At 46.4% G+C, this 26,422-nt stretch overlaps 1 protein-coding gene across 1 annotated transcript in view; it reads right to left on the bottom strand.

Moving 5' to 3' along the window:
- The window catches only part of LOC138283375 (synaptotagmin-7-like), a 102,538-nt gene that overhangs the window by 66,192 nt on the left and 9,924 nt on the right, over positions 1 to 26,422 (bottom strand). The window contains exon 2 of the mRNA XM_069221358.1: positions 21,542 to 22,449. Within this exon, the coding sequence (XP_069077459.1) occupies positions 21,542 to 22,449 (908 nt within the window). The remainder of the gene's footprint in view (positions 1 to 21,541; positions 22,450 to 26,422) is intronic.

The following is a 26,422-nucleotide window of genomic DNA, read 5'->3' as shown; positions in this document are numbered from 1 at the left end:
AAGGGTCCGTGGGTGCTCCAGAGTGTACGGAGTTCATGATGGAGATAGAGTCTTGCGTGGTGAGTTCTCAGTAGGTGAGAAGGTGTTTGGGGTTCGCGTTTGTGCATGTGAGCTGGTTGATGTTGTCTGTGGGTGAAGGTTGATGTTTACCGTTTTTGTAGATGGCTGATATATTTTTGTGGAAGAAGTCTGCGAGGTTGTCACACAGTTCCTAGTAGGGAGTGATGTCATTCTCTGCCGCTGCAGGATTAGTGAACTCCTTCACAGTGGTGAAGTGTTCTTTGCTGTGGTTTCTGCTGGCATTGATGCAGTCTGCTAGTGCATTTTTCTTGGTTTCTTTCAGGAACTGGTGGTACTGGTTGAGAGTGGTCCTAAAGGCGGAGCAATCTTCTGTTTTCTTGCTCATGCACAACTTCTTTTCAAGTTGTCAGCAGTTGCATTTGGTGGTGTGCAGATCCTCGGTGGCCCAGCTTACTCTTTTGCTTTGTTCTTTGACCTTGGCTGTCTTGGCGGGGGCTATGGCGTCTGCACATTCTGTGATCCAGTGGGATAAGTTATTTGCTGCTTGTTCAGGGTTGTGTGTAAAGTCTGGGAGGAGGAGGCAGAGAGTGTTGTTTCACTGGTCTTCTGATACTTCTTTCCAGTTTCTTGGTGTGGATCTGGGGGACTAGGTGCCGGGTTATGGGTCCTGAGATGGTGAAGTGTATGCTGTGGTGGTCGGACCACGTGAGTGGTGTGGATGTGCCTGACTCTGACACTGGCGGTGAAGATGCGGCTGAGCGTGTGTTCTGCGATGTGGGTAGGGTTGGTGATGAGCTGCTTGTGGCTGATGTTGGTCAAGCTTTCCAGGAGGTGAGTGGAGTTGGCGTCAGGGGGTCGTCGAGGTGGAAGTTGAGGTCCCCTAGGAATATGTAGTGCTTGGAGTTAATTGTTTGCGGGGCAATGATTTCCGGGTTGGTGTTGCAGAAGCTGGGGAGTGGTCTTGACGGTCTGTAGGCAAGGGTGTCTCTGATGGTGCTTTTTCTGTCTGTGTGGAGTTGGAAGTTGAGGTGTTCCATTACCTATGTCAGGTCATCAGGGGATGTCATACAGTGGGTGATGACGATTCTGCCTCAGTGCTTGTTGGTTCTGTCCTAGTGTGTTATCTTGTAACTTGTAACTTTCGGGGATGGAGGTGGCGATGTATGGTGTGGAGGCGGGGTTGAGGCAGGTTTCTGTGAGGAAGATGATGTCTGGGGCGAGGAAGGAGATCATGTTCCAGACCTCGGTGGCATGTTTAACTAGTGAACATGCATTAAGTAGGATGCACTGGAGTGTTGTGTTGTGGGGGTCTCGGTAGATGTGTCGGGTGCATTGGTTGCTTTGGTGCTGAAGGTGAGGCGGCAGTGTCAGCAGGAGAATGGTCCTCTGGTGGTAGGTGCATCCGAGAGCCCCGGCTCGGGGGCCAGCGGCGGTGTATCTTCCTAGGGTGGAAGAGCCAGGGGTCCTGGCACGAGGCACGGTCCAGGCAAGGAGGACTACGGACGGGCTTGCCTTTGGCGTGTCTTTGGTGTGACTGCTGTGTGTGGCCCACATTATGTAGGTCCTGGGAGGAGAGGGTGGCACTGGGAGGTGGCGGGCAGGAGGTGGGAAAAAGGATGGCAAGCAGGAGCGGAAAAGGGGAACAAAAGGAATGAACAGTGAGAAAAAGGATGGAGAAAGCATCAAAAACAAGGCAAAAAAAAGAGAAAGCACTCAGAAAAATGGGGGGAGGAGGAGAAAGCAGTGAAAATGAGGCAGAAAGCAGGAGAAAGCACTCAGAAAAACAGGGGGAGAGGAGGAGAAGGCAGTGAGAACGAGACAGAAAACAGGAGAAAGCGATGTAGCAGCAGGGAAGTGCCTGCTCAATAGGGTTGCGTTGGGCCTCCATTAAGTAGGTCCTCGGAGGAGGAAGGGGCATGGGTAGGAGCGGGCGGGGCTAGGTTGGAGGCATGAGGATGGGTGGCAGCCAGAAGTGGCAATGGGGAAGAAAAAAGGAATGAACAGTGAGAAAAAGGAGGTCAAAAGCAGGAGAAAGCACTCAGAAAAATGGAGGGAAAGGAGGAAGAAAGCAGCAAAAACAAGGCAAAAAGAAAGATAAAGCACTCAGATATATGGGGGAAGAAAGAAGAAAGCAGTGAGAATGATACAGAAACAGGAGAGTGCACTCAGAAAAACAGAGGGAGACGAGGGGAAGGCGGTCATAACGAGGCAAAAAAAAGGAGAAAGCACTCAGAAAAAAGGGGAAAGGAAGGAGAAAGGAGGGAGAAAGCAGCAAACACGAGGCAAAACCAATGAGAAAGCGCTCAGAAAAACAGGGAGAAAGGAGGGAGAAAGCAGTGAAAATGAAACTGAAAGCAGGAGAGAGCACTCAGAAAAATAGAGGAGGAGAAGGTAGTAAAATGAGTCAAAAAGGAGAAAGCACTCTGAAAAATGGGGGAGACGAAGAAGAAAGCACTCAGAAAAACAGGGGGAGTGGAGGAGAAGGCAGTGAGAACGAGGCAGAAAACAGAAAAGAGCGATGCGGCAGCAGAGGAGAGCTTGCTCCAAATGAAACTCCATAGTTTCGTACATTTGAAACTGTGATTTCTTAATTGCATAGAATAACAATTAGGAACTCACAAATTCTAACATACGTACATGTGGTCCTAAGTCTCTCTTGCTCTGTGGGAGTAGAATTCTCCTATGTTGCAGCACTGAGAGAATGGTATTTTCTAGTTCCCTGTGTCTGTGTTCTGTAAGAATGAAACAGATTCTGGTTCCCTGCATATCTATGCTTTGTGAGAACAAGATATTTGGTTCATTCTGTTAATTTCCTCTTTAGGAAAGAAATACTCTAGTTCCCTTTATCTCTAGGCTTTGCTGGAATGTGATTCTCTTGTTCTCTGTGCTTCTCTGCGCCGAGGGAATGAGATCCTATGGTTAACTATGTATCTCTGCTCCTTGGGAATGAAGTTCTCTGTGTACACTTTGTATCTCTGCTCTTTAGAAATGAGGCACACAAAAGATCACTGGTTGTCTCTGCTTTTGATATATGGGATTCTAAGGTTCCCTAAGTCTCCCTGCTCTGGGAGAACAAGACTCGTTGGTTCCTTGCCTACCTCTGGTGTGTAAGAATAAAACACACACAGGTTCCCTGCCTGTATTCACTTTTTGAGAAAGGTTTCCTAGGTCTCCCTGCTCTATGAACATGAGATTATCTGGTTTCCCGTGCTTACGACTCTGAGGGAATGAGATTCTCTGGTTCCCTGTGTCGCTCTGCTCTGAGAGGATTATATTCTCTGGGTCCCTGTGTATTTCTGTGCTGTAGAAGTGAAACACACACAACTTCCCTGATTGTCTCAACTTAATCAGAACAATATTTTCTGGTTGCCTACTTGTCTCTGCTCTGCAAGAATGAGATTCTCTTGTCTATTTCTCTCTGCTCTGAGGGAATGAGGTTCTCTGGTTCCCTGTGGTCTCTCTGCTCGGAGGGAATGAAAATCTATGGTTCCTTTTGCCTCTCTGCTCTGAGGGAATGAGAATATATGGATCCCTGTGTCTCTCTGCTCTCAGGGAATGAAATTCTCTGTTTCAATGTGTCCCTCTGCTCTGAAAGAATTAGATTTTCTCATTGCCTGTGTCTCTCTGCTGTGAGAAAATTAGATGTTCAGGTTCCATATGTCTCTCTGCTGTGAGGGAATGAGATTCTCTGGTTGTGTATGTCTCTATGAGAGAGTGAGGTTTTCTGGTTCTGTACATCTCTCTGTTGTGAGGGAATGAGACTGCCTGGTCCCCTATGTATATTTGCTCTGTGTGAATGAAACACTTATTCCTTCTGTGTTTCTGCTTTGAAAGAATAAAACGCATCCACGTTCCCTCCTTATTTGTGCTTTGTAAGAAATCAATTATCTAGTTCCGTATGCCTCTCTGCTCTCTGATAATGAGATTCTCTGTTCTGCGTGTCTGTTTGTGAGAATGAAATGCACACAAATCTCTTCCTTTTAGGTCTCCATTACTGCTCTATGAGAAAAGGATCTTCTGGTAATGTGTATATCACTCACCTATGGTACTCCCTGGGAAGCTCCGGTACAGTGCATACCTTTGCTTTCTGGTAATCACAGTTTCTGCTGTGTGAGAAGCTCTGGTACTATATGTATCTCTGCCCTTGGATGCATTCTGCCTCTAATGTGTGAGTATGAAAGGCCCTGGTGCTGGGTGTATTGGTGCTCTTCTGGTACTCTCTGTCTCTACTCTGTGAGAATAGGAAGCTCTGATACTGTGTATCGCAGCTTTCCGATGCTCTCTGTCTCTGCTGTGAGAATATAGGAAGTTCTATTACTCTGTGTATCTTTGCCCTCCAGTACTCTCTGTCTAGGTTGTGTGAGTATGTGATGTGGGTATCTCTGCGCTCTGGTGCTCTCAGATGTGTGAGAATAGAAAGCTCTGGTACTACTTGTATCTCAGCCCTCTGCAACTCTGCCTCTACTGAAGGAGTATGAAAAGCACTTTGGGACTCCCAGGCTGAGTATGAGAAACGCTGGTACTCTGTGTATGCCTGGCCTCTGTTACTCTTTGTTTTAGCTGTGTGATAATAGGAAGCGTCGATACTGTGTGTTTCTGCCCTCTGTTATACTCTGCCTCTGCTGTGTGAGAATGTGAAACTTTAGTAATTTGTGTGTTTCTGCCCTCTGGTATTCTCAGTCTCTGCTGTGTGAGAATAGAAAGCTCTGGTAATGTGCGTGTTTCTGCCCTCTGGTACTCTATGTCCCTGCTGTGTGAGAATAGGAAGCTCTGGTACTGTGTATCTCTGCCCTCTGGTACTCTCTGGCTCTGCTGTTTGAGACTAGAATGCTCTGCTAATGTGTGTGTTTCTGCCCTCTCGTACTCCATGTCTCTCCTGTGTGAGAATAGGAAGCTCTGGTACTGTGTGTATCTCTGCTCTCTGGCTCTGCTGTGTGAGAATAGGAAGGTCTGGTGATGTGTGTGTTTCTGCCGTCTGGCACTCTATGTCCCTGCTGTGTGAGAATAGGAAGCTCTAGTACTGTGTGTATCTCTGCCCTCTGTTATTCTGTGTCCCTGCTGTGTGAGAATAGGAAGCTCTGGTACTGTGTATCTCTGCCCTCTGGTACTCTCTGGCTCTGCTGTGTGAGACTAGGATGCTCTGGTAATGTGTGTGTTTCTGCCCTCTCGTACTCCATGTCTCTGCTGTGTGAGAATAGGAAGCTCTGGTACTGTGTGTATCTCTGCTCTCTGGTACTCTCTGGCTCTGCTGTGTGAGAATCGGAAGCTCTGGTACTGTGTGTATCTCTGCCCTCTGGTACTCTCTGGCTCTGCTGTGTGAGACTAGAATGCTCTGGTAATGTGTGTGTTTCTGCCCTCTGGTACTATATGTCCCTGGAGGAGCTCTGGGCACCGCCCCTATGGTGGTGATGGACAGGGGAGTGGCTACTCTCCTTTCCTTTGTCCAGTTTCACACCAGAGCAGGGCTGGGGGTTCCCTGAACTGGTGTTGACTGGTTTATGCAAGGAGGACACCATCTGTGCACTTCAAAGCATTCCCAGAGGCAAGGAGAGGCTACTCCTTTCAGGCCCTTAACACCTATTTCCAAAGGGAGATGGTGTAACACCCTCTCTCAGAGGAAATCCTTTGTTCTGCTTTCCTGGGACTGGGCTGCCCAGACCTCAGGAGGGCAGAAGCCTGTCTGTGGGTTGGCAGGAGCGGTAGCTGCAGGGAAAACCCCAAAGAGCTGGTTTGGCAGTACCCGGGGTCCATGCTGGAGCCCCGGGGATGCATGGGATTGGCACCCCAATACCAGATTTGTCATGGGGGGGACAATTCCATGATCTTAGATATGTTGCATGGCCATATTCGGAGTTACCATTGTGAAGCTACACATAGTACCTTTATTTTTAGTAACTCTTGAGTATTGTGATTCTTATGATATAGTGCTTTATGATATAAGTGGTATAAGTGGTATAGTAAGACAAAAATATTCTAGGAACCTGCACAAAATTGTCCCCCCTTACAAGGAGGGGGATGACATCAACAAGTAGTTTGCTGCACTTGAGAGGGCCTGTATGGTACAGTTGGTCCCTCAAAGGCAGTGGGCTACTATCTTGTGGTTATCATTCACTGGAAAGGGTAGGGATAGGCTCCTTACTGTTAGAGAAAGTGCTGCCAATAACTACAAAGTTTTGAAAGATGTACTCTTAGATGGATTTGGCTTAACCACTGAACAATACAGGATAAAGTTCAGAGATACCAGAAAAGAGTCCTCTCAAGACTGGACAGACTTTGTAGACTGTTCAGTGAAGGCCTTGGACGGATGGTTACATGGAAGTAAGGTGACTGGCCATGAAAGCCTATATAATATAATCCTGAGAGAGCATATTTTGAATAATTGTGTGTCTGACTTGTTGCATCAGTATTTGGTAGACTCAGATCTGACCTCTCCCCAAGAATTGGGAAAGAAGGCAGACAAATGGGTCAGAACAAGAGTGAACAGAAAAGTTAATACAGGTGGTGACAAGCATGGCAAGAAGAAGGATGGTAAGTCTTCTGACAAGGGTGGGGACAAGGATAAAAAGCATTCTGAGTCTTCATCAGGCCCACAAAAATCCTCTGCAGGTGGTGGGTCCAAGTCCTCTTCTAACAATCAGAGGAAGCCATGGTGTTATTTATGTAAAAGTAAAGGCCATTGGGCAAGTGATTCAACCTACCCAAGGAAAAACACCAAGGCTCCCACTACCAGAACCCCAACTTCGTCCTCTAGTGCCCCTAGTAATAGCAGTGGTAGTGGGAAGTCTACTACAAATAGCATAACAACACTCTCTCTTAGCCACCCCATGGCTGTTGTGAATCTCAACTGGGGGTTGGGGGGGGGGGGGGGGCGGGTACTGGTCCAAAGAAAGTTGTGGTAGCCACTGATTTACCTGTAGACTGCTTACTAGGCAATGGTTTGGAGACATCAGCTTGGGCTGAAGTGGAGTTGGAGGCTAATGCAGCAATGCTGGCCATTCCAGGGCATATCTTTGCCCTCACAAGGGCTCAGGCCCAGAAGCAAAGAGGACAGGGAAGCTTGGATCATGGAATAATGGACCAAGTGATCCCAAAAGCTAGGTGTAGAAAGGGTAAATCCTTGCCCACTATCCCTCCCTCTCCAGAAGATTCCCGTTTTGAGGAAGAGGAATCCTCTCCCTGTACAGAATCTACACCAGATGAGCTGAGAACATACACTGCTGAGCTTTTGGGTGCAGGGGGGCTGCTAGGGAAGAGCTGAGTGTGGCAGAGCAGACCTGTCCACACTAGAGGGTTTAAGACAGCAAGCTGTCAAACAGCAGAATGGGGATATCACTGATAGCCATAAGGTCTATTAGGAAGATAACCTCCTTTATACTGAGTCAAGGGACCCTAAACCTGGAGCTGCCAGGAGATTGGTCATCCCTTTGCAGTACAGGGAGTTCCTTTTGACCTTGGCACATGATATTCCTTTGGCTGGGCATTTGGGCCAGAGTAAAACTTGGGACAGACTTGTTCCATTGTTTCACTGGCCTCACATGTCAGAGGACACTAAGGAGTTTTGTCGCTCCTGTGTGACCTGCCAAGCCAGTGGCAAGACTGGTGGCACACCTAAGGCCCCCATAATTCCACTTCCTGTGGTTGGGGTGCCCTTTGAAAGGGTAGGGGTTGACATAGTTGGCCCCCTTGACCCTCCAAGAGCTTCAGGCAATAGATTCATCCTTGCAGTAGTGGACCATGCCACTAGGTATCCTGAAGCAATCCCCTTAAGGACTACTACAGCCCCTGCAGTGGCAAAAGCCCTCTTAGGAATCTTTTCCAGAGTGGGTTTCCCTAAGGAAGTGGTGTCAGACAGAGGTAGTAACTTCATGTCTGCATACCTCAAACCTTTGTGGAAGGAGTGTGGTGTAACTTATAAGTTCACTATTCCTTATCATCCATAGACAAATGGTCTAGTTGAGAGGTTTAATAAAACTCTCAAAGGTATGATTATGGGACTCCCTGAAAAACTCAGAAGGAGATGGGATGTCCTGTTGCCATGCCTACTTTTTGCTTACAGGGAGGTACCCCAAAAAGGAGTGGGCTTTAGCCCTTTTGAACTCCTCTTTGGGCACCCTGTAAGAGGTCCCTTTGCACTTGTGAAGGAGGGTTGGGAACAACCTTTAAAAGCTCCATAGCAAGACACTGTGGACTATGTACTTGGCCTAAGATCCAGAATGGCTGAGAACATGTAAAAGCCCCGTAAAAACCTTCAGGCCAGCCAAAAGCTCCAAAAGCAATGGCATGACCAGAAGGCTGTCCTGACCCAGTACCACCCAGGACAGAAGGTGTGGGTATTGGAGCCCGTGTCCCCAAGAGCACTCCAGGACAAATGGAGTGGACCCAATCTCATTGTAGAAAAGAAGGGTGAGGTCACCTACTTGGTAGACCTGGGCACTGCCAGGAGTCCCAGGAGTCCGCTTAGAGTGCTCCATGTCAATCGCCTAAAACCTTACTATGACAGGGCTGACTTAACCCTGCTCATGGCAACTGATGAGGGGCAGGAAGAAGAGAGTGACCCTCTCCCTGACCTCTTCTCCACCACTGAAGCTGATGGCTTAGTGGAGGGAGTGGTGCTTGCAGATTGCCTTACTGCTGAGCAGAAGGACAACTGTATAAATCTCCTAGGCCAATTCTCTGACCTCTTCTCACTAATACCAGGTACCACTACATGGTGTGAGCACACAATCAACACTGGAGACAGTTTACCTGTCAAAAGTAAGATTTATAGGCAGCCTGACCATGTCAGGGATTGCATAAAACAAGAGGTACAGAAAATGCTGGACCTAGGAGTGATTGAGCCTTCAGAGAGCCCATGGGCTAGCCCAGTGGTGCTTGTCCCAAAACCTCACAGTAAAGATGGTAAGATAGAAATGAGGTTTTGTGTTGACTACAGAGGTCTCAATCAAGTAACCAAAACTGATGCTCACCCTATACCCAGGGCAGACGAGCTAATAGATACACAAACTTCTGCCAAGTATCTAAGCACTTTTGACTTAACTGCAGGGTATTGGCAGATTAAGTTGTCAGAAGATGCTAAACCTAAAACTGCATTTTCCACCATTGGAGGGCATTATCAGTTCACTGTTATGCCCTTTGGTTTGAAAAATGCACACGCCACTTTTCAGAGGTTGGTGAACACAGTCCTGCAAGGTTTGGAAGCTTTTAGTGCAGCATATCTAGATGATATAGCTGTCTTTAGCTCCACCTGGGATGAGCAGCTGGTCCACCTATGGAAAGTTTTGGAGGCCTTCCAAAGGCAGGCCTCACTATCGAGGCTTCAAAGTGCCAGATAGGGCAGGGGAAAGTGGTTTATCTGGGCCACCTGGTAGGTGGGGAACAGATTGCACCACTGCAGGGGAAGATCCAGACCATTATGGAAAGGGCTCTCCCTACAACTCAAACCCAGGTGAGAGCCTTCCTAGGCATCAAAGAGTACTATAGGAGGTTCATTAAAAAATATGGCTCCACTGCAGCTCCTCTTAATTACCTCACTAGTAAGAAGATGCCTGAATGTGTGTTCTCTGTGTAGTGCCTAACTGTGTCACTGTGGCTCTGCTAATCAGAACCTCAGTGCTTATGCTCTCTCTGCCTTTAAAATTGTCACTGCAGGCTACTGACCATTTTTATCAATTCTAATTGGCACACTGGAGCCCCCTTACAATACCCTAGTATATGGTACCTAGGTACCAAGGGTATTGGGGTTCCAGGAGATCCCTATGGGCTGCAGCATTTCGTTTGCCACCCATAGGGAGCTCAGACCAATATTACACAGGACTGCCACTGCACCCTGAGTGAAATAACGTCTACGTTATTTCACAGCCATTTTTCACTGCACTTAAGTAACTTATAAGTCACCTATATGTCTAACCCTCACTTGGTGATGGTTAGGTGCAAAGTTACTAAGTGTGAGGGCACCATGGCACTAGCCAATGTGTCCCCACATAGTTCAGGACAATTTCCCCAGACTTTGTGAGTGCGGGGACACCATTACACACGTGCGCTACATATATGTCAATACCTATGTGTAGCTTCACAATGGTAACTCCGAATATGGCCCTGTAACATGACTAAGATCATGGCATTGTCCCCCCATGCCAAATCTGGTATTGGGGTGCCAATCCCATGCATCCCCGGGGCTCCAGCATGGACCCCGGGTACTGCCAAAGCATCTCTGTGGGGTTTTCACTGCAACTAGCCCTGCTGCCAACCCACAGACAGGCTTCTGCCCTCCTCAGGTCTGGGCAGCCCAGTCCCAGGAAGGCAGAACAAAGGATTTCCTCTGAGAGAGGGTGTTACACCCTCCCCCTTTGGAAATAGGTGTTAAGGGCCTGAGAGGAGTAGCCTCTCCTGGCCTCTGGGAATGCTTTGAAGGGCACAGATGGTGCCCTCCTTGCATAAACCAGTCTACACTGGTTCAGGGAACCCCCAGCCCTGCTCTTGCGCGAAACTGGACAAAGGAAAGGGGAGTGACCACTCCCCTGTCCATCACCAGCCCAGGGGTGGTGCCCAGAGCTCCTCCAGTGTGTCCCAGACCTCTGCCATCTTGAATCCAGAGGTGTGAGGGCACAATGGAGGCCTCTGAGTGGCCAGTGCCAGCAGGTGACGTCGGAGACCCCTCCTGATAGGTGCTTACCTGACTAGGTGGCGAGTCCTCCTCTGAGAGCTATTTAGGGTCTCTCCTGTGGGCTTTTCCTCCGATAACGAATGCAAGAGCTCACCAGAGTTACTCTGCATCTCCCTCTTCGACTTCTGCCAAGGATCGACCGCTGACTGCTCCAGGACACCTGCAAAACTGCAACAAAGTAGCAAGAAGACTACCAACAACATTGTAGCGCCTAATCCTGATGGCTTTCTCGACTGTTTCCTGGTGGTGCATGCTCTCGGGGCTGTCTGCCTTCACCCTGCACTGGAAGTCAAGAAGAAATCTCCAGTGGGTCGACAGAATCTTTCCCCTACTAACGCAGGCACCAAACCTCTGCTTCACCAGTCCTCTGGGTCCCCTCTCACTCAGGGTCACTTGGATCCAGCACCTGGAACACAGGTGCTGGATCCAAGTGACCCTGAAAGTCCAGTGGTCCATCTGTCCAAATTTGGCGGAGGTAAGTCCTTGCCTCCCCTCGCCAGACAGCAATCCTGTGTACTGCATGAACTGCAGCTGCTAGGGCTTCTGTGCACTTTTGCAAGGAATCCTTCATGCACAGCACAGCCCAGGTCCCCAGCACTCTGTGCTGTATTGCTCAACTCGCTGAGTTGACCACCGGCTTCGTGGGACCCTCCTTTGTAGTGTTGAGATGACCAACATGCTCAGTTTTCTTGAACCCATGTCCAAGTACTTCTGCGGGTGCTTCCTTCTTCTGCATGCGCTCTCTGTATTGCTGAGGGCCCCTTCTGTCTCCTCTTCCAAGTGGCGACCTCCTGGTCCTTCCTGGGCCTGGGGAGCATCCATTAACTTCAACCGCAACATTTGCAGCTAGCAAGGCTTGTTTGCAGTCTTTCTCCAAAGAAACAACTCTGCATCCTCCAGCATTCTGTGGGACATCTTCTGTGCACAGGAGAAGTTCCTGGCATCTTCCGTTGTTGCAGAATCTTCAGTTTCTTCCACCCGGAGGCAGCCATTTTGCACCTTCATCCAGGGTTTAGTGGGCTCCTGCCCCCCTGGACACTTTCGTGACTCTTGGACTTGGTCCCCTTCCTTTGCAGGTCTGCAGGTCCAGGAATCCGTCTTCAGTGCTTTGCAGTCAGTTGTGGTCTTTGAAGAATCTCCTTCACGACTTTAGTGCGTTTCTGGGGAAGTAGGGTAACTTTACTCCTACTTTTCAGGGTCTTGGGATGGGGTATCTTGGATACCCTTAGTGTTTTCTTACACTCCCAGCGACCCTCTACACACTACACTAGGCCTGGGGTCCCTACGTGGTTCGCATTCCACTTTCTTAGTATATGGTTTGTGGTTAGGCCTATGCATCCTATTGTATTCTACAGTGTTTGACTACTTTTCTAACTGTTTATTTACCTGATTTTGGTTTGTGGGTATATTTTGTGTATTTTACTTACCTCCTAAGGAAGTATATCCTCAGAGATATTTTCTGACATATTGTGACTAAAATAAAATACCTTTATTTTTAGTAACTCTGAGTATTGTGAGTCTTATGATTTAGTGCAATATGATATAAGTGATATAGTAGGAGCTTTGCATGTCTCCTAGTTCAGCCTAAGCTGCTCTGCTATAGCTACCTCTATCAGCCTAAGCTGCTAGAACACTACTAGTCTACTAATAAGGGATAACTGGACCTGGCACAAGGTACCATCAGGTACCCACTATAAGCCAGGCCAACATCCTACATGGTGCCCTACTGTTAATAGTTTAAGCTTCAGCTTTGCAACCACCCCCTCCCAGAACCCAAAGCTTTTGGTTTCTCAGAAGCAGCTCAGTGAGTCATGGGATTAACACCGCTGGGTCACTAGCCAGCATAGTTTATGATCAGAAATATGACTGTATCTGATTGTTTTCAAACCTTCGATTTTCATTCTTGATTAATGAAAACATTCTTGGCAAATTCTTTTGCTTTGGTTTGTATTGCACCGGTCCAAGAATTTCACCTCTTATGGCAGAATACAAATGCCCCCAACCGCCCCTCTTAATCAAGGCCCCAGTTCTGAAAACCAACAAAATAGAACCAAAATTCTATTTGATTATTCAAAGCTGAAGTATTCAGGTGGCCAGTCTGCTTTGAAAACACAATTTTTTTTTACTTATTTCACACCACCAGGACACTCTGTCAAGAGCATCAAAGAGGCACCTAAAGGCAGGGGACTGGGACAGGAGATAGCTTGCCTCGCAGCATCTCCCCAGCTTGATCCCAAGATCCAACTATAAGCTTTTAACTGTAGAAACTGTAATATACATTATTAAAATTGGAATTATTGGGGCTCCCGGCATCAGACTTGCCTTTCAATATATCCTCGTTAAAGCATTTAAATTGTACTTATTCCATTTACATGGCTTCGAAGGACTCCTGTATTGTTATTTTTTGTCACTACCGCCCCAAATTTATAGTAGATAATTTGCGCAGGTACCAACTTCCTTGGATGTAGTAGCTGTTTCTTAGGCTTCCTTTCTGGAATCCAACCCCATTTGTCCATTACCCCTGATCATCATGATAGGCTCAGAAAATACCATTGAAGGTTGATAGGGTAGACATTTGATTGTGTTGCCACTGTTACAGGGACCTGTGATCAGTCCAAGGTTAGCTAGAGTCACTAAAGAAGCCAGGCGGGCCTGGATTGGTCTTGGTCTGATAACTGCATGCATAACGGGATATCAGCACTCATTGACATGTATTAGCGCTAGAATTAAGTGACAGATGGAGCGACTAAAGGAACCATAACTGATTTAATGAGCTATATGCAATTTCACTGTACCATAATTGCTCTCACTGCATTTGCTCTTGCATGGATTAATCTTTGAGACAAGGATATGCCACTGGCAGGATCAACCAGGTAGCCGCACTTGATGCACAAAGGAAGAGCCTCGCACCCAAACCAGACCAACCCTCGGGAGTCTGCTGAACTAGCTCCTACTTGCCTGCATGGGATGGGCTGGACAAGACAGTCAAATGGGCAATGGTGGGCCCAGCGGGCTACACACTGAAGGAAAGGAGAGGCAGGCCGAGGTGCAGCTGAGCAAGACACAGGGACCCTGTCCTGGGCAGCCAGGACACCCCATGGAATGGTTGTTTCGAACTGCTGTGGAAATGTACTGGGTGGAAAAGGGCAATGGCATGGCTTGCATGGCCTGGTTCACCAAGCAGCATCAGGGACTAGCACCACCTGACCCCCATCCACTCTAGTCAGACCACTAGGGACACAAGTTGCCAGGCTGCTTGGCCTTCACTTTGCTGGTTGTGACCATGAAAGGAAGACCCTCATACAGTACAAGTGGAGTGGAAAACTCTTTGCTCAAAACAATAGCTGAGGCTGGCTAAGCAGTCCATTCCTAAATAGACTGAGGGTGCCCAATCTCCTGGGCCTGGCTAGAGCTTCTTAATTGGACCAAGCAGGAGGGCTGTCCCGGTGCCTGCGGGACCCCTTTCAGGGCACTTTGCAACACAGCAGTCTGGCGAATAGAGCCAAGGAGCGGAGGATTCCACCTATGAGCCAGCTGGAGCTCCGCCCTAGGGTCCGCTCAGAGCTTCCTAACCAGGCCATGCAGGGCTATAATTCATACAGTGGGCTGGGGTAGAGAGCCCAGGGCTGGGGGCTTCCACCCCAGGGCCAGCTGAACCTCTGGCCCAGGGTCTGCTCAGAGCTTTTTTACCCAGCCAAGCAGGGAAGCCCTCCCACTGGCCTGTGGTGCCCCTTCAAGGGCACTTTGTGACACAGTGGGCCAGAAAATGGAGTCCAGGGATGGAGGCTTTCACCCACAACCCAGCTGGAGCTCTGACCCATGTCCCTGGTCAAAACTTCTTAAGCTGCCCAAGCTGGGAAGCCCTCTCAGTGTCTGCAGGACCCCATCCCAAGCACCGGGTAACAGAGTCCACAACCAGGGATTCTACCTCACGGCCAACCAGAGCTCTGACCCAGGGCCCTGTCAGAGCTTTTTTCACCAGTTCACGCAGGGCAGCCCTCTCATTGCCTGCAGGACCCCTGTTAGGACATTTTGCGAGAGAGGGAGCCAGATAATGGAGCCCACAACAGGGGCTTCTACCCAGGAGCCAATTGGTCAAGCAGGGGAGCCTTCCCAGTGCTTGCAGGACCTTGTTTCAGGCACTCTGTAAGACGGCAGGCCAGTGTATGGACCCTTGGTTTTGTTTAAGTTCAAAATGTCAACAGTGACATTGGCATGGCACATTTTGCACCACCCATATAGGGGTGGTAAATGTCTCAGGTGTAATTTTACACACCATTAATTATAATTTCGTACAGTTCTAGTGAGGAGGGTAATGGCCCCTCATTGTCATACTATTCAGAGAGAGGAAGACTTGACAGTCCAGATCCTGGGGGTTGCATGGCAAAAAGGAAGGAGCTGATGAAGGGGAATCCAGTCTATTTTTCCTGGACACTTCTCGCATGACAGAGAAAAGGAGAAAGGAACTTATGCCACTTAGCAGAAAATTGGGATCAAAAGGCACTCAAGCAAGAACTCTGAGAAATTCAGTGTGGTGATGAGTAGTAACAAACATCTCTTATGGCATATAAATGATGTTTGCAACCGCCTGGATGCACTGTGGAGGGAACTGCTTTCCTTTCTAAGATCTGCTGGCATTGCTGCCCTGTTTGTGTAGTGAAGGTGTTGCGTAGACAGTGCCTTTCTGAGGGACCAATATCGGGCTCTGGCTTGAAGTGACTTGAAGGGCTGTCCCAGGCTTTAGTAGGCATTTGTTAAAATGGTTGCATTTCATTGAGTTGCAGAGACCTAACCCCACTTGGGTCTGCAAGCCTATTCAAAGATTTTGAACCCCTAGGCCAGATGTACTATGAAAGTGGTCACAACAAGCGGTTGCAAATTGCATACTGACGGTTTGAGACCACTACTCTACTTTGTAAATCAACCTAAGCACTAATATGTCAGTTTACAAAATAATAAATGATATGGGGTCATAAAATGACTTGCCTAGTTAAAACTTAATATACAGGTCGTAATTTGCAGCCCTTGGCGACCGGCTACAACAACAGGGATGGCGGCCTGTACATTACAGAAGGCCACCATCAATGTGATTACATTCCGAAATGAAAAATCTTGTTTTTTATAAGGAGCCTGAGTTTGCTAAAGGAACCAATGCTGCTTAAAAAAATATGTGTTTGAAAACGTCTGAGACAGGAGGCAGGATCTGCCTACCGCCATTAAAGCTGCCACCCCAATTCCCAAAGGGGGAGAGGTCAAAAAGGCACCTTCTCCTTTGCGAATCAGTTACCACCCTAACTTGAGAATCAATAACTTATCTATGGTTTCCAAATGGAATTATTGTTGCAAACCATTATTACATAGGTTATAAAATCACAGTTTGGAAGGAAGGCCCTCAACACACGCGTTCCAAATTGCGATTTGGTAATCATTTCTAAAACTATTTTGCAATTCGGAAGACTTTTCCTGAATCAGAAAATGAGGTTAGTACATATGTAAAGGGGCTTTGCACCCACAACTCCTGTGTGTTACCAAATGGAGGGTTTCCAACCTAAAATGTCTTTGTACATCTGGCCCTTTGTTGCCTTTTCACTTTCTTTTCCTTCTTCATCACCCCTCTGCACCCCCTGTTAACAATTTCCCTTCTATCTGCAACCTCCCGCTTCTCCCTTCACCTTATGTTTTTTTCTGTTAATTAGTGACTCTGGAGTCACTTATGGGTGTCTAGTCAAGGCATCCTTTGTCAACATCTGCTATGAGGCATATTATGAGTAGTGGGACCATGGATTCCACACTAGAGGATTACAATGACGAGATGAGGTTAACTAGAATGACTCTTCTAGTACAGACATTACCCCTTATTTATAATAGCATTGAGAAGCCCTTGTGCCACCCAAGGGGGTGCAGGGGCAACTCAACACTAAAGTCATATTTATCAAGCCACACAAGGCCACCTTTCGTTACTCTGCCCAGAGAGGCGTTTCATGGGTGAAGCGTGGGTGCTCCTAGGCATCCACCCATGGACTTTGGTGCATTCCAGGATTTACCATTGTTGGTAGACTTGGGGATGCATCAAATGCGGCCTAACAAGGAGAAATATTTTTATTTCTTCTTGTCTTTCCTCTTTACAGATAGAAAGAGGGAAATGTCTTGCAGGACTTTTTTTGGTGCAGGAAGGTGTCCTTCCCTGCACAAAAAATCCTGCTTACAGCTCAGGCACCCTTGCATCATGGTGCAAGGGTACCTGCAATGGCACTAGGCTGCCGAAATTGCACCAGTACAAGGAAAGGACAGGAATGTGCCATCTGATGTTAAATATGGAGCATTCTTGCCCTTTTCTGTTCACGCAGCGCAGATCTGCAAGGTGGCTTGCTGCCTTGCACTCTGTGAGAAAGTATGCTAAATATACTCCATAGTTTTTGTGTCCAGGGTAAGCTACCCACTCAGTGCACATATATTTGTTTGGTTATGGAACATGTCAAGCGGTCATTGCTGGATAGGATGATACTGTAATACTTACTTTTAATAGACATGTGTTACAGTGATATCCACTGATTCCCTGTCTCTCCCTGCTCGACAAGAATGAGATTCTTTCTCTGCATGAACAAGGCTCTCTGAATTGCCCGCATGTCTCCTCTGTGAAAATGAGACCCTTAGTTACCTTCGTTTCTGCAGGGCCGGCCTGGCCATTTATTCAATCGGACATTTTCCCAGTGGGCTGGAGCCCCCCGAGACTGCGTTTTTAAAAGCAGTGCTTCATCTGAGCTGGTGGTTGCAGACAAGTCCGGAGCAAGGGAGAGAAAGTCACACAGGGGGAAGGAGAAAGATGGAAAGGAGAAAGAGGCCCTGTGAGACTGAGAGGCAGGGAGTGGCCGGTGATGGATTAAAGAGGCAACCGGTGGAATCAAGACTAAGCCATCTGAGCATTTGCCACCCCGACCTTCGATAGCGCCGGCTGCCTGCTTCAGAGTGAAACCTTTGGCACCGGTTCCCTTCCTTTTACAAATTAAGCACTGCACTGCCTCCACCTCTACCACTTTCTCCATCCTCGCAGGTAACTACGGCAGGTACAATGGGCGCTCCAGGCGAGAGATGAAGGAGAGCGAGATACAAGAGAGGTGGGTGAGCTTGAATAGTTTCACTAGAGCTGCTTTTAGTTCCCAGTCCCGCCTACTCTGTCACTGTTCAGTAAGAATGCGCTGATCTACTTCTGTTTATCTCTACTCTGCAAGAATGAGATGCTGGAAGTGCCCACGTGTCTTTCTGAGCTCTGAAAATGAGACCCTCTCGGCCTTTCTTTGTGTTTCTCTACTTAGGATTGGACGCCTGGGTTTCCTGTGAGCCTCCGTGCCTCAGTGAGACACAGATTCTTAGGACATGACACTCAGGGAATGTGGAACTCGGTTTCCTAGTGTCAATCTGTCTATTCTGTGGAAATGAGACACTCTGGTTTCTCGTGTCTATTTCTACTCCGCAGAATGAGACAGCCTGGTTAGTATCTCTTTTGCTCTCTCTGTGAGTGGGATGTTCCCTTCCTCCCCCATGCCTCTTTTGTTAAGGATAGGTGGTCTGGTACCCTGTGTTTTTATTCTGAGAATTAGATGCAAGTGTTGCGTGTTTCTATAGCTCTAGCTCCATGCATGCCTAGCTGTTGAGAGAGCAACTAACGCCCTTGATCCCGAGGTGGGTCACAGCTTTGTGAAAAGAAAATGCTCGTTTCCTGGGTTTTCTCTGTGCACATGCTTATAAGAATTAGATGATTTAATTCTGTTTTTGAGTAATTTTTATTTGACTCACTAGTCAGTTAGGATATTTGATTACTCTATTTAAGGAATAGTGGGGCAGGACCTTTTCTCACTGTTTAAAGTACATGTCATTCAGCCATTGCTTAATTTGTAAATAAAAACGTGCCGATGCCCAAAGCCCTCCTCTCAAACAATGCGGCTGCTGCAATTAAATGTGGGAACATGGAATACTGAGGCGGCGTAATCCTGAAACCCTCTCGGGCCTCTTCAATCCAAATAAAGCCATTCCCTGCCCCTCAGCTCACTCTAGAAGCTTTCTACTTTCTCTCTTTGGGACGCTTTTTCGTAATTTCCCTCCCTCCGTCTGTCCATATGGGTCTTTTTCTCACAGTAAATGCCTGAGGCAGAAGAATAAGCCCCGGCCCTCAAAAATAAGTGCTGGTGCTCAGCACCGGAAACAGCAAGCACAAATTAAGCACTGCAGGCAGCCTAGATTCTTCCACTGATAAACTGCTGGGGTTGCTGCAGGACAATGTCTCATGGAGATAATTAGAATGTAAAGTAGTGAGTCTGAGGCTGGCAGAGTTGATTAATGAGATATGCAAACCTTCGGGTTGGAGGGTAACATTAGGGCTCTGCCTAGCCAACTACCAGCCAAGAGCACCAGAAGATTCACATATACCATAAGGAGATAGGAGGAGGAAGCCTATATTGACATGAACCAGGCTTCTCCAACCAGTAGCATATGAGCTACTATGTAACTAGCTCTCCTGTGTGCAGGCCAGCCTACTATATTAGAATATTTTGCTTGGTTAAGGTACCTATACCAAAATTGAGAGTGTGAATTGGAGATGAAAAAGCTTGCATTATCAGCACTCACACATTGAGATTCAGAGAAAAATGGCTGAATTTCCAAAATATATTTAAAAGGGATATTTGAGTGGCAAATCATGTGGCATTTGGGAGACCTTTTACTAGCATTATTACTTTGGCGCTTGGGGCATTGGAGAGATGGCTGTTATGCACTGTCGATGTAGAGGCATTTCACATTGACAAAGCCTTTTTACATTACTGTTGGCAGCCATGCCTGATGCACTGGAGTGATCACTGCTGGTAATCTTGCAGATGTTGGCCGCTAACGTAATATTGCTTGATATGGGCGCTATTACAGTACAAATAATATTAGTTCTCAGGATGACTTTCATTGTACATAAGTAGCTCTTATTACTGAATGGTTGGACACCCGGAACGAACATTCCCTCAGGTGTTAGAACCACTAATACTACAATTACGTGGCACTGAACCCAACTTCAACCCATAAGATCAGTTTCATCATTACCCATTGCTCCTCTATGCTCACTGACCAGTGAGTGCTTCTAGAGTGCAGACATCCTAAAATCCATCTTTGCATAGCACCACAGTGAAATGTAAACACTTCAAAATTAATAGTATGGCCAACTTGTGTCTATAGTTTTAATGTTGTTTAGCATTTCTATCAGAACTTACAAAGAAAAAAGACAAGTCCTGGCAAAGTGGCAACCACATGTGTTTTTATGATGGTTGGAAGGTGAAAAGGTCTGCAATGTTTCTGTTACCCTGGGAGGTATATCAGACTATGGCCTGCCCCAGCAAATACTACACTGCACATCAAAACCAGGCAAGAGGGAGAATTCCCGGTAAGGTAGATGGAGACCTAGCCTATGGGATAGAACTAGGCATTCCTCTGCACAAGGGCCAGAATCTAGAGAGCTGGAACTGCATCAAATTATTGTGGACACATGTAGTGCACATAGGTCAAATTAGGTTTTTAGAAGCATCATGTGAAGCATCAGAAAATAACATCTCATTTAGAGTTTGGTGGGATGGGAGCGCTGCTAAAGATTGGCATTAGAAGTTTGTGTAAAACAAAAAAGAATAAATGCCAGGCGTGCAAAAAAACGCCTATAGAGAATACGGTGCACCAATGAATGAATGTACTCTAGACAGAGAAAGATCCCTGCCAGGCAGTTGTGGAAGTCTATATAAGGCAGGTGTTCTTTTGCCAGGGGGACGATGGATAGGGGCATCTGCTTACCTTGCCGGCCCCCCTGACATAACATACATGAGGTCATCAGTCTGATGTAGGTTTGGATAGAATGCACTGAAAATTAACATCCACCCTACAGTTGTTGCTCGGACATTGTTGTCCTCCACGTTATTTCCCTCTAATTTTACTGCTCTGAAGTTTCCTGCAGTGGAAGGTCTTAAACATAAGACCTAATGGGGTATATTTTGCTGTGCCTGAACCAATATTTTTCCAGTTCTCAGACAAATCACAAGTGGAGTGATACCTCAAGGTTTGTTAGAAAAAACCCTCTGTGGGAGGCAGTTTTTATGCAGAAATCGCAAGTAATGGATAATCAACAGAGACAATGCTAAGTCCAGGAAACTCATTGTACTAATACTTATACTGATCAGCAGGCACGGTCATAATTTAAATCTTCCCAGGTAAGCAAGAGATAAATGCTAGAAACGGTATACAGAGAGTGTGTGTTTATACAAAATAATGGAAAAAAAAGTGTGTGGACAAAATAGAGTGTCAAAAATCTCGAGTACAAAAATATTGTAAAGGTAAGTTTCTAAGATAAGCAAACCTTTACTATATACAACTCCATATATATGTACCTTGATGATAATCATATTGTCAAGGTACATAAATGTGGAGTTAAGAATAGTAAGCCTACACTTACCTATTTGCATTTACCTTCTCGATATTTTGGTCCTTAAAACCTTTGACATGATATTCTGTCCACACAATATTTTTGTAACAAATATTCTGTCAGTGATCCGCCAAAGTGGCTACAGTCATGCAGGGAGGAAAAAGGCCACCCGTTGGGTGGCGCACACTAGATTTGTCACTAGTCTTTTATTGACCCTTATGGTGTTGATTCATGTTGTGCCATACTGTTTACCTACTAGTTTATCTGAAAAGAAAAGAGAAATTACATCTTATACTGACTTCTTGCATTGTCTGTTTGTTGCCTTTTTCACATTGCACCCTCCATCCAGCCCTTCAGGAAACACCTTGCCAACATTCACACTTCAAAAAGTTACTTGACCCGGCACAAATCCTCACCTTCTTGAGTTTAGTTTTTCTGCTGGACAGTTCCCTGGTGTAGCCTGATGGTTCTTCAGGGTTCCAGATGCCCTGCGAGCAGGGGAAGACCACCTCTCCGATGTAGGAGTCCCTCAGACTGTGGAACTCCCGGACATAGACAGCAAGGCGGACAGCAAATCCTTGCAGCTCCTCCATGCTGTAAGCCCCAAAGTGAAATGTCTCTCTAAATTCAGGGTTCAGGCTCTTGCGCCTCAGGGCCGTCTGTCGGGGCTCGATGAACTTCGGCAACAAGTAGACCTTGACATAAGAGTCACAGGAGTTGCGCATTCGCTTGGGTAAGCTGGACACACCAATGACCGTCACAGTGAGCGTAGCCTCAGCATGTGAGTAGAATAGTGTGAAATGGAGCAAAGGACGCTGCTTGGGCTTCATGCCCGAGAGATTGTTCGGCAGCGTGTTTGAGTGGGACACCTGAGATCCAAACTGAGAGCTCACCAACTGGCTGTGCTCGTTGTACAACAGACTGTCTCCAGAGACAGTGCATCTGCGCTCCAGCACTCTCTTGGTCTTGGAATACAGGCTGGGTTTAGGAGAAGGGGACAGACTTGAGAGGGAGCTTCGCCCATGAAAGTTTCTTTGGCCAGGGCTAAGAAATCCAGGCCCAGGACTAGGGGAACCAATTTCTACTGTCGACATCCCTTCCAGTACCCCTCCATCCATTTCTTGGTACTGTACTCTGATAGGTATAGGGGTCGTCTTTGGGGGCACAGCCAGTGCCACGTCCACCGCTGTGGCTTCAGGTCCACGGCATGTTTTACAGTCGCTGGACTTGCGTCTCTTCACATGACGCCAACACATAGCACAACCAAGAAGGAGACAGCAGCAGAGGAGGGCCAGCCCGGCTCCCAGGAGTACCTGCAAGTGCACTGAAAAGAAAAGACTCAGTTAGAGGAGATTCTAACCTCCTTCCTCACTTTGTTAGTCATTTGCACAAGCACTTGTTTCACGTCACATACATTACATAAAGTGTACTGTTTACAAGGTTGGCCCTCTGGGTGTTTAATTGACTGTGTATGCTTTCCTTGTGACTAAGGGGTGTGTCATTATGGTAAATCCTTTGGAGACAGTGAACGAGCAAAAACTGAAATATGACAGCGCTGCATCCTGTCCATCTTGCACTGCAAACACGACTCAACTCTGTACTGGAGGGCAAACACTCAGTCCAGAACCTTACAAGTCCAACCACTGGCTCACTCTAAGATGACTAGCTGAGTGAAAAGAAAGGAAACTGTGCTACTTTTGTTTCATGGTGTTTGTAGTTTACTAGTTGTATTTATACTGAATAGCATGTAATTAGGTGTGTAGCCAAGTGCTTACATGGGAGATGGGCGTGTTTGTGGATGATACACGAGGTGTTCAGTAAGTAATGTTGGGCTGTGGTTTGTTAGATGCAAAACAACATAGTAGTAGGAAAGTATGGAATCCTTATGTGTTTGCACTCCTAGATCACTTGGTTCCAAGGTAAATCCTGTGTATTAAATTATTGTAAAACTCATACAATTCAGGGTTTCCTTCTTGTGGTTTGGATCTTGCCCGATGGTCCAGGTATATATGGCAGAGTGACGTTTCTCAAAAGTTTGCATAGTTCCATGTTATTTTTCAGGTAATGTGGGTGATATCTGAAGAACAGATCGATGTGGGTCCACATGGGAATTCCTAGGTAAAAGTCTATCATCCTATCATGATGTGTTCTCCCCCTATTATATTTCAACTTATACGAGGAGCCCCTGAAAATCCTACTGGCTAAAAGGACATTAACATTTAGCAATATACAGATGATACTCTACTCTACCTGAGGGTCTCACCAGGCCACAACAGAGCTCACCCGTACTGCCTCGTAACCATTCAAGCCAAGATGTTCAATTCCTATGTCAAGTTAACCCCCAACCTAGAGTTCAACATTATTCTCAATAGCAGCAAGTAATATCTGATTCAGAATGGCTGGAGAACGTGTATATGGATCACTTCACACCACAGCTCACTGTCAGCATCAAATCCACAGGCTTCCTAACTTTATTTCAACCTCAGCTTCAGAAAGCACATTACACAAAGGTTTAACATCAACCAAACCTGCTCCAAAGAGTGCAGCTGTTCCCACCAGAAGATGGCTTCAGAACAACTATCCAGTGACACTCTAAAGGCTCACATATCCAAGATTTATTTCACAAGAGCGTTTTTCCTGCTGCAAACTCGACTGGTCTCTCTACCTAACACAATGTTCTTGAAGGCAAGTTTAATTATGTATAATGCAGCAAATGATAACATCCAACTGTATCATTATGAAATGGAGTCACAGATGCCGGCACTGGGACAATGTGATGCAGACCTAGCAACCATGGTCATGACATCCGGAAGACTTTGCAAGACTATTACTAGCATGTTGCTGGGCTTTAATCCATGGATGCAGGAAGGAAAGATCCAGCCATCAGCACTACTCTGTTATGTCTGAGTGTATGGAACCACCTACATATCTACTTCAGAAGAGAGCTCAAACACTTAACTTTAGGATATGCCTCGATGTACTGTGACTGTCGGGTTATGGAGCCCATTGTATATGTACCTCAACTAAACCCTCCGGAGCAATCAGATGCCTCCTCTGCCAGCACATCTCTCGGCCTATTCCAGACCTACTGCCAGGAGCCTCCCATGCTCCCTCCCTGACTGCATCTTGCCCTCCTGCATCAATCCCTTACTCCTAACCTTTATCTGTTTCTACCCTCATCTTCAGCATCCCAGTTCTTTGTAGCCGGGCTGCACTATAGAATTCCACATGCATGCAATCATACTATTTCAGTTGACAGAATTATGCTATTGACTAAGTACAGAATGGGATAGTTCCTGTATACATTTCTGTAAATACTATTCTGAGGGGACTAAACTAACATTGCAAAACAGTCAGTGCCTTCCAGAACCAAACCTCACCAGAAACAAAAAATAAGAAAATATAACAATCTGGGATTACCACATTTGACATTGTTTTTCTGTCATATTGGGCTATGTGGAGACTGGGAAACTAAATACTTCCCAGTGCATGTGCTCTACCCCTACTATACTGGGATAATTTGGCTACCTCCAATTAGCATGTTTGACTTTTTAGGTACATCCAAAGTGAAGTCAACATAACATCAAAGTCAGTTGCCACCTGTCAGTTGCAGTCTGGCTTTACACCACCCACATGGGATACTTTAAAAACATGACATGAAAGCAGCCAAACCAGACCATCCTAATCATTAAACCAGTCACCTGTAAAATGTGCCTTCACACCTACAAGGCCCAGGTGTTTGATGTTTAAGTGTCTGATATTTAAAAATGAGGCATGCAGCATATGTTAATATGAATGTTTCTGCAGCACTATAATAACAATAGTTACGGCACAAGTTAGAAAAGAATGCTTTTGTAGAGATGACCCAGGAGCGCAGGTTAGTTTAGCAATATTTTTATTCCGATGCAAACACAGCAGGAATAACACGACAGACCAGGCAAAGAACCAGCTCCAACTGCTGTCTCCTGAGCCAGCCCATTCTAACAATAACATCATCTTCTCCTGAATCTTTTTATTGTTAGTTTTTTTTTACAATCTGCTCCCTGAATGTCTCCTCCTCATATGTTGCATAACTACGTGTGGCAGCCAAAATTCTCAATGCTCCAACGTAGGATTCGATTGATTCCCCTAGTAGCTGTTGCTTGTTATAAAATCTATGCCTTTCCATTGTAGTATATATATATATTTTTAATCAGTATCTAAAGCTTTAGTGGCAGTTGCATATTCACCTACCCTATCATCCTCCCCCATTGCATGAACACTTGGAAGATGTTGAAATACTTTCTTACCTTCTGAACCTAGGGAATGTCTTAAAATGGCATACTTCCTTTTTTGCGTAAATAACTCTTCTTCTATAGGCTCCAGATAAGCCTCAAAGCATTCTTTCCATTATTCCCATTCAATTTGGGAAGACCCTGAGGTTGACAAAAAGGCAGGAGGAGGGTCAATATTCTACTGCATTTTTAGGATGTTGTGAATAACCGAAAATCTCAGTACACGCACAATTTCAGGACATGCACAAAAGCATTATGATGTCCGAATCATCGTGATGCAGCAAATTAAAACTACATTTTGTTGAAGGCTATCGAAGTTGTGCAACTCACCATAATTCGCCTTAAATATTTGTACACAAACTAATATTTTGTTGATAAATTCTCCAAGGTGCGCAAATTTCTCCAAATCACCTTAAATAATTGTACATTCTGTGGTTGAAAAACAAACAGAAATTAGTGAAGGAATCACCATGAGCCATGTTTGTGCACACTCTCTCTTTTTTCCTCAAGATAAGCCACCCAGAGGCACAATATAGCGAAAGGTGAGCGAATCACCGCATCCACACTAATGATGCTTCCTTGATTGAAAAGGCTGCAGCACTCCAAAAGTGAATTTACGATGAAAGTGTCTCGTTGTCAAAGAACCACGTACATCTTATTGTGAAGCCTAGATGTGACATACAGGACACGTCATGTGCGCGCTGAAGGAAGTATGAGCTCTAGCCAAATATGCTGCTTTGCCAATCCTGCAGCCATACTGGGGCTCTGCCTGAGCGGAAGAGGTAGAGAATGGCCCCTGCCAATGCAGGCAGCAGGACTCGCCATCAGGATTCACCAGGCAATCTTGACCGTGGAATCCACCGATCCAACCCACCGATAAAAGCTGCTGAAGATGCCGACTGCAGAACCCAAAATACAGCGCTCTGGTTGGTTGTGGACAGAGTTCCTGTCCGTCCTCATGGTAGAGATGACCCAGGAATGAAGGTTAGTTTAGAAAAGTTTTATTCTGGTGCAAACGCAGTA

Source organism: Pleurodeles waltl, chromosome 3_1 (genome assembly GCF_031143425.1).
Source record: "Pleurodeles waltl isolate 20211129_DDA chromosome 3_1, aPleWal1.hap1.20221129, whole genome shotgun sequence".
Taxonomy (NCBI): Eukaryota; Metazoa; Chordata; class Amphibia; order Caudata; family Salamandridae; genus Pleurodeles; species Pleurodeles waltl.
This window is presented reverse-complemented; position numbering and strand designations above follow the sequence as displayed.